The sequence below is a fragment of the Pezoporus flaviventris genome, unplaced genomic scaffold (assembly GCF_033815535.1).
Source record: "Pezoporus flaviventris isolate CSIRO_AGI_PZ_B2104156 unplaced genomic scaffold, CSIRO_AGI_Pfla_v1 ptg000195l, whole genome shotgun sequence".
Classification (NCBI taxonomy): Eukaryota; Metazoa; Chordata; class Aves; order Psittaciformes; family Psittacidae; genus Pezoporus; species Pezoporus flaviventris.
Genome location: NW_026892743.1, coordinates 1 through 8,584, shown reverse-complemented (window position 1 = coordinate 8,584; position 8,584 = coordinate 1). Strand labels below are relative to the sequence as shown.

The window sequence follows — 8,584 nt, the reverse complement described above, 5'->3', positions numbered from 1 at the left end:
GGCTCCATAGCCCCATATCCCAATCCCATATCCCCATGTCCCATATCCCGATATCCCTGTGTCCCCACATCCCATGGCCCCATATCCCCCCAGTGCCCCATATCCCGATATCCCTGTATCCCCATATAGCATGGCCCCATATCCCCCCATATCACCCAGTGCCCCATATCCCGATATCCCTGTATCCCTACATCCCATGGCCCCATATCCCCCCATATCCCCATGTCCCATATCCCGATATCCCTGTGTCCCCACATCCCATGGCCCCATATCCCCCCATATCCCCATGTCCCATATCCCGATATCCCTGTATCCCCACATCCCATGGCCCCATATCCCCCCATGTCCCATATCCCGATATCCCTGTATCCCCACATCCCATGGCCCCATATCCCCCCATGTCCCATATCCCGATATCCCTGTATCCCCACATCCCATGGCCCCATATCCCCCCATATCCCCATGTCCCATATCCCGATATCCCTGTATCCCCATATAGCGTGGCCCCATATCCCCCCATATCACCCAGTGCCCCATATCCCGATATCCCTGTATCCCTACATCCCATGGCCCCATATCCCCCCATATCCCCATGTCCCATATCCCGATATCCCTGTGTCCCCACATCCCATGGCCCCATATCCCCCCAGTGCCCCATATCCCAATATCCCTGTATCCCCACATCCCATGGCCCCATATCCCCCCATGTCCCATATCCCGATATCCCTGTATCCCCACATCCCATGGCCCCATATCCCCCCATATCCCCATGTCCCATATCCCGATATCCCTGTATCCCCACATCCCGTGGCCCCATATCCCCCCATATCCCCCCATATCCCCACAGCCCCCCATGTCCCATATCCCAATCCCATATCCCCATGGCTCTGTGTCCCCATGTGTCCCCATATCCCGATATCCCAACCCCATGTCCTCTATCCCCCTGTCCCCATATCCTCACGCTCCCTATCCCCGTGTCCCGTATCCCAACCCCATAGCCTCATGTCTCTGTGTCCCCATATCCCAATCCCATATCCCTCTATCCCATATCCCTCTATCCCATATCTTGATATTTTGATATCCCATATCCCCATATCCCGATATAGCCTGATATCCCTATATCACCATATCCCAATCCCATATCCCTCTATCCCATATCCCAATATCCCATATCTTGATATTTTGATATCCCATATCCCCATATCCCGATATAGCCTGATATCCCTATATCACCATATCCCAATCCCATATCCCTCTATCCCATATCCCAATATCCCATATCCTGATATCCCATATCCCGATATATCCTGATATCCCTATATCCCCCTATCCCCTTATCCCAATCCCATATCCCTCTACCCCATATCCTGATATCCCATACCTCGGTATTCTGATATCCCATATCTCAATATCCCGATATATCCTAATATCCCTATATCCCTATATTCCTCTATCCCATATCAGGATATCCCTATATCCCCCTATCCCATATCCTGGTATCACTATATCCCCATATCCCGATATCCCTATATCTCATATCCTGATATCCCCATATCCCGGCATCCCATGTCCTGATATCCCGGTATCCCATACCCTGGTATCCCTATATCCCCATATCCCGATGTCCCATGTCCTGATATCCCATACCCTGGTATCCCTATATCCCCATATCCTGATATCCCCATATCCCAACATCCCATGTCTGGATATCCCCATATCTCATACCCTGGTATCCCTATATCGCCATATCCCGATATCCCATATCCTGATATATCCCTATATATTCCTATATATCCCGTTATATCCCGATATATCCCCCTATCCCCCGATATATCCCTATATATCCTGATATATCCCGATGTATCCCTATATATCCTGATATATCCCACTATATCCCGATATATCCCGCTATCCCCCGATATATCCCTATATGTCCCGATATCCCCTGATATATCCCTATATATCCCACTATATCCCACTATATCCCTATGTATCCCGATATATCCCGATATATCCAGATATATCCAGATATCCCTCTATATATCCCGATATATCCCTATGTATCCCGATATATCACGATATATCCCCGATATATCCCACTATATCCCTATATATCCCGCTATATCCCGATATATCCCACTATATCCCTGTATATCCCGCTATATCCCGATGTATCCCGCTCTATCTCCGGACAGCCCCGCACCCCGTCACCCCGTGTCCCTGTCGCTCCCTGTGTCCGCGGCGGTGCCGGGCGGGGCGGAGCCGTTCCCGTTCCCGTTCCCGTTCCCCCGTTCCCGTTCCCATTCCCGGTTCATTCCCTCCCTGCCCTCCCGGCGCGGATGCGAGCGCTGAGGGCGCTGCGGTCCCGCAGGGCCATGGCGGCGGCGGCGGGGTCGGGACCGGGATCGGAGCCGGGATCGGAGCCGGGATCGGGATCGGGATCGGGACGGATCCGGCGGCGGGAGCCGGTGCTGAGCCCCACGTCCATGAACGCGGCCATCCGGAGGGTGCAGTACGCGGTGCGCGGCCCCATCGTGAGCAGGGCGCTGGAGCTGGAGAGGGAGCTGCGGCAGGTAACGGGAGAGGGAACGGGAACGAGCAGGGAATGGAGAGGGAAGGGACCGGGAATGAGCCGGGAATGAGCCGGGAATGAGCCGGGAATGAGCTGGGAATGGAGAGGAAAGGGACTGGGAGTGAGCTGGGAATGGACCCGGGAATGAGCCAGGAATGAGACGGGAATGGAGAGGAAAGGGACCGGGAGTGAACTGGGAATGGACCGGGAATGAGCCGGGAATGAGCTGGGAATGGAGAGGAAAGGGACCGGGAGTGAGCTGGGAATGGACCGGGAATGAGCCGGGAATGAGCTGGGAATGGAGAGGAAAGGGACCGGGAGTGATCTGGGAATGAACCCGGGAATGAGACGGGAATGGAGAGGGAAGGGACCGGGAATGAGCCGGGAATGAGCTGGGAATGGAGAGGAAAGGGACCGGGAGTGAGCTGGGAATGGACCCGGGAATGAGCCGGGAACGAGCTGGGAATGAGCTGGGAATGAACCGGGAATGGACCGGGAATGAGCCGGGAATGAGCTGGGAATGGAGAGGGAAGGGACCGGGAGTGATCTGGGAATGAACCCGGGAATGAGCCGGGAATGAGCTGGGAATGGACCGGGAATGAGCTGGGAATGGAGAGGAAAGGGACTGGGAGTGAGCTGGGAATGGACCCGGGAGTGAGCCAGGAATGAGACGGGAATGGAGAGGAAAGGGACCGGGAGTGAACTGGGAATGGACCGGGAATGAGCCGGGAATGAGCTGGGAATGGAGAGGAAAGGGACCGGGAGTGATCTGGGAATGAACCCGGGAATGAGACGGGAATGGAGAGGGAAGGGACCGGGAATGGAGAGGGAAGGGACCGGGAAGGGACCGGGAGTGAACTGGGAATGGACCGGGAGTGAGCAGGGAATGAGCTGGGAATGAACCGGGAATGAGACGGGAATGGAGAGGGAAGGGACAGGGAATGGAGAGGGAAGGGACCGGGAAGGGACCGGGAGTGAGCTGGGAATGGACCGGGAATGAGCCGGGAATGGAGCCGGGAATGGAGCCGGGAATGAGCCGGGAATGAGCCGGGAATGAGCCGGGAATGAGCTGGGAATGGAGCCGGGAATGAGCCGGGAATGGAGCCGGGAATGGAGCCGGGAATGGCCCCAGCGGGAGCCGCAAACCGGGAATCCCGAACCGGGATCACCGGGAGCCGTCCCCAGAGCGGGACCCCCGGGCCATGAACCGGGAGCACCCAAAGCCCCCCCCGAGGAGCGGGATCGGGACCGGGGGGGGGGTGACCCCGGTACCGGGGCGGTGGAGCTGGGGGTGCCGGTGGGTGCTGGTGGGTCCCGGTGGGTGCCGGGGGGTGCCGGTGGGTGCCGGAGGGTGCCGGAGGGTGCCGGGGGGTGCCGGTGGGTGCCGGAGGGTGCCGGTGGGTGCCGGTGGGTGCCGATGGGTGCCGGTGGGTGCCGGTGGGTGCCGATGGGTGCTGGTGGGTGCTGGTGGGTGCCGGTGGGTGCCGGTGGGTGCCGGTGGGTGCCGGAGGGTGCCGGTGGGTGCTGGGGGGTGCCGGGGGGTGCCGGTGGGTGCCGGGGGGTGCCGGTGGGTGCCGGTGGGTGCCGGGGGGTGCCGGGGGCAGTGGCTCTGGGTGGTACCGGTAGCACTGGGTGGTGCCGGTGGGTGCCAGGGGCGCTCCCTCTGGGTGCTGTTACCGGTGTCAATGGGTGCTGTTACCAGTATCAATGGGTGTTCCCGGTATCAATGGGTGTTACCGGTATCAATGGGTGTTACCGGTGTCAATGGGTGTTACCGGTGCCAGTGGGTGCTGTTACCGGTATCAATGGGTGTTACCGGTATCAATGGGTGTTACCGGTGTCAATGGGTGTTACCGGTGTCAATGGGTGTTACCGGTGTCAATGGGTGCTGTCACTGGTGTCACTGAGTGCTGTTACTGGTAGCTCTGGGTGCTGTTATCAGGAGCTCTGGGTGTTACCGGTATCAGTGGGTGTTACCAATATCAATGGGTGTTACTGGTGTGCCTGGGTGCGTTCACCGGTATCATTGGGTGCTGTTACCAGTGTCCCTGGGTGTTGTCACCAGTATCACTGGGTGCTGTTACCGGTATCACTGGGTGCTGTTACCGGTATCACTGGGTGCTGTTACCAGTGTCCCTGGGTGTTGTCACCAGTATCACTGGGTGCTGTTACCGGTATCACTGGGTGCTGTTACCGGTATCACTGGGTGCTGTTACCGGTATCACTGGGTGCTGTTACCAGTGTCCCTGGGTGTTGTCACCAGTATCACTGGGTGCTGTTACCGGTATCACTGGGTGCCGTTACTGGTGTCAATGGGTGCCGGTAGCTCTGGGTGCTGTTACCGGTGTCCCTGGGTGCTGTTACCGGTATCACTGGGTGCTGTCACTGGTGTCAATGGGTGCTGTCACCGGTATCACTGGGTGCTGTCACCGGTGTCCCTGGGTGCTGTCACCGGTATCACTGGGTGCTGTCACCGGTATCATTGGGTGCTGTCACCGGTATCACTGGGTGCTGTCACCGGTATCATTGGGTGCTGTCACCGGTGTCCCTGGGTGCTGTCACCGGTATCACTGGGTGCTGTCACCGGTATCACTGGGTGCTGTTACCGGTATCACTGGGTGCTGTTCCCGGCATCACTGGGTGCTGTTCCCGGTATCACTGGGTGCTGTCACCGGTATCACTGGGTGCTGTCACCGGTATCACTGGGTGCTGTCACCGGTATCACTGGGTGCTGTCACCGGTATCACTGGGTGCTGTCACCGGTATCACTGGGTGCTGTTACCGGTATCACTGGGTGCTGTCACCGGTATCACTGGGTGCTGTTACCGGTATCACTGGGTGCTGTTACCGGTATCACTGGGTGCTGTCACCGGTGTCCCTGGGTGCTGTCACCGGTATCACTGGGTGCTGTTACCGGTATCACTGGGTGCTGTCACCGGTATCACTGGGTGCTGTTACCGGTATCACTGGGTGCTGTTACCGGTATCACTGGGTGCTGTTACCGGTGTCCCTGGGTGCTGTCACCGGTATCATTGGGTGCTGTCACCGGTATCATTGGGTGCTGTCACCGGTATCACTGGGTGCTGTCACCGGTATCACTGGGTGCTGTTCCCGGTGTCCCTGGGTGCTGTCACCGGTATCACTGGGTGCTGTTACCGGTATCATTGGGTGCTGTTACCGGTGTCCCTGGGTGCTGTCACCGGTATCATTGGGTGCCGGCAGCTCTGGGTGCTCCGGGGCAGAGTCCGGGGCCGGTCCCTCGGCTGGGGCCAAAGTGCGGAGCGATGGGAAAGGGACCGGAACGGGGGCGGGGCCGGCCCCGGGGACCCGGGTCCAATGTCCCAAATGTCCCAGATACCCCTTGCCCCACCTGCCCTGTATCACACATACCCCATATCCCATATCCCATATCCCATATCCCCGTATCCCGTATCCCACATCCCATACCCTACATCCCACATCCCGTATCCCATATCCCCATACCCCACATCCCATACCCCACATCCCGTATCCCACATCCCCATATCCCATACCCCACATCCCACATCCCATATCCTGATATCCCATACCCCATATCCCCATATCCCATATCCCACATCCCATATCCCATACCCCACATCCCATACCCCACATCCCACATCCCATATCCCATGTCCCATACCCCATATCCCATATCCCCACATCCCATACCCCACATCCCACATCCCATATCCCATACCCCACATCCCATACCCCACATCCCACATCCCATATCCCACACCCCACATCCCACACCCCACACCCCACACCCCACACCCCATATCCCACACCCCACACCCCACACCCCACACCCCACATCCCTGTCCCCAGGGTGTTCCCAAGCCCTTCACGGAGGTGATCAAGGCCAATGTCGGTGACGCTCAAGCCATGGGGCAGAAACCCATCACCTTCCTGCGCCAGGTCTGGGGGGCAGCACTGGGGGTCCCGTGTCCCATTGCGGTGCCCCTGCCCCATTGGGGTTCCCCTGACCCATTGGGGTTCCTCTGCCCCATTGGATTGCCCCATCTCCCATTGGGGTTCCTCTGCCCCATTGGGGTTCCCCTGACCCATTGGGGTTCCCCTGCCCCATTGGAGTGCCCCTGCCCCATTGGGGTTCCCCTGCCCCATTGGATTGCCCTATCTCCCATTGGGGTTCCTCTGCCCCATTGGGGTTCCCCTGACCCATTGCGGTGCCCCTGCCCCATTGGATTGCCCCATCTCCTATTGGGGTCCCCTGCCCCATTGGGGTTCCCCTACCCCATTGGATTGCCCCATCTCCTATTGGGGTCCCCATCTCCTATTGGGGTCCCCTGCCCCGTTGGGGTGCTCCTGCCCCATTGCTGTCCCCGTGCCCCATTGCTCTCCCGTGCCCCATTGCTGTCCCCCTGCCCCATTGCTCTCCCCGTGCCCCATTGCTGTCCCCGTGCCCCATTGCTGTCCCCATGCCCCATTGCTGTCCCCGTGCCCCATTGCTGTCCCATGCCCCATTGCTGTCCCCCTGCCCCATTGCTCTCCCCGTGCCCCATTGCTGTCCCCGTGCCCCATTGCTGTCCCCGTGCCCCATTGCTGTCCCCATGCCCCATTGCTGTCCCCATGCCCCATTGCTGTCCCCGTGCCCCATTGCTGTCCCCGTGCCCCATTGCTCTCCCGTGCCCCATTGCTGTCCCCGTGCCCCATTGTCTCTCCCCGTGCCCCATTGCTGTCCCCGTGCCCCACTGCTGCCCCCCAGGTTGCCGCCCTGTGTCTGTACCCGCCGCTGCTCTCGGACCCCTCCTTCCCCGAGGACGCCAAAGCTCGCGCCCGGCGCCTGCTGGATGCGTGTGCGGGGCAGAGCGTGGGTGAGCGGGGACCGGGGGGGCTCTGACGTCACCTGGGGGGGCTGTGACGTCATGGGGGGAGGCCTGTGACGTCATCGGGGGCTGTGACGTCATCTGGGGGCGTGACGTTATGGGGGGGGCTGTGACGTCATCGGGGGCTGCGACGTCATCTGGGGCTGTGACATCATCTGTGGGGCAGTGACGTCATCTGTGGGGCTGTGACGTCATATGTGGGGCTGTGACCTCACCCGTGGGGCTGTGACATCATCCGTGGGGCTGTGACGTCATCCGTGGGGCTGTGACGTCATATGTGGGACTGTGACCTCACCCGTGGGGCTGTGACATCATCCGTGGGGCTGTGACGTCATCCGTGGGGCTGTGACGTCATATGTGGGACTGTGACCTCACCCGTGGGCTGTGACCTCACCCGTGGGGCTGTGACATCACCCTTGGGGCAGTGACGCCACCCATGGGGTTGTGACATCCGGCCTGGGGCTGTGACATCACCCGTGGGGCAGTGACGTCACCAGTGGGGCAGTGACGTCACCCATAGGGCACCGGTGTCACCTGTGGGACAATGATGTCACCTGTGGAGCAGTGACATCACCCAGGGGGCTGTGACGTCACTTATGGGGCAGTAACGTCACCTATGGGCACCTGTGGGGCCCTAACATCAGCTATGGGGCAGTGACCTCACCCATGGGGCCCTGGAACCACCTATAGGGCATCGGTGTCCCCTTTAGGACCCCACCATCGCCTTTGGGGTCCCAGGGTCCCATCTGGGGACCTCGGTGTCACCTTTGGGACTTGAGCATCACTTGTGGGGCCCTGGTGCCCCCTTTACCCCCTGGTGTCCCATTGATGCCCCGTTTAGAACCTCGGTGTCCCCTCAGTGCCCCCCAAGACCCCATTTCCCCCTCCCCGCACACACCCCCCCACCCCCCCATATCCCCCCACCCCCCCCATATCCCCCCATATCCCCCCCCATATCCCCCCATATCCCCCCACACCCCCCATATCCCCCCCACCCCCCAACCCCATATCCCCCCATATGCCCCGCACACCCCCCCCACCCCCCCACCCCCCATATCCCCCCATATCCCCCCCACATCCCCCCCCATATCCCCCCCACACCCCTCATATCCCCCCATATCCCCCACACACCCCCCGCACACCA

The 8,584-nt window shown here is 59.8% G+C and overlaps 1 protein-coding gene across 1 annotated transcript; it reads left to right on the top strand.

Moving 5' to 3' along the window:
• The first annotated feature begins 2,339 nt into the window (after positions 1-2,339).
• Positions 2,340-7,454, top strand: LOC133262202 (alanine aminotransferase 1-like). The gene is made up of 3 exons (XM_061441162.1): positions 2,340-2,573; positions 6,422-6,511; positions 7,320-7,454. Exons 1-3 carry the CDS (start codon positions 2,340-2,342, stop codon positions 7,452-7,454), a joined length of 459 nt encoding a protein of 152 aa, XP_061297146.1.
• Positions 7,455-8,584: the final 1,130 nt, after the last annotated feature.

Excerpts from the sequence above, each read along its gene's own strand:
- LOC133262202 (XM_061441162.1), top strand. The coding sequence starts at position 2,340 with ATGCGAGCGCTGAGGGCGCTGCGGTCCCGCAGGGCCATGGCGGCGGCG. Across the intron at positions 2,574-6,421 it reads TGGAGAGGGAGCTGCGGCAG|GGTGTTCCCAAGCCCTTCAC; the intron begins GTAACGGGAGAG and ends CCCTGTCCCCAG. Across the intron at positions 6,512-7,319 it reads CCATCACCTTCCTGCGCCAG|GTTGCCGCCCTGTGTCTGTA; the intron begins GTCTGGGGGGCA and ends GCTGCCCCCCAG.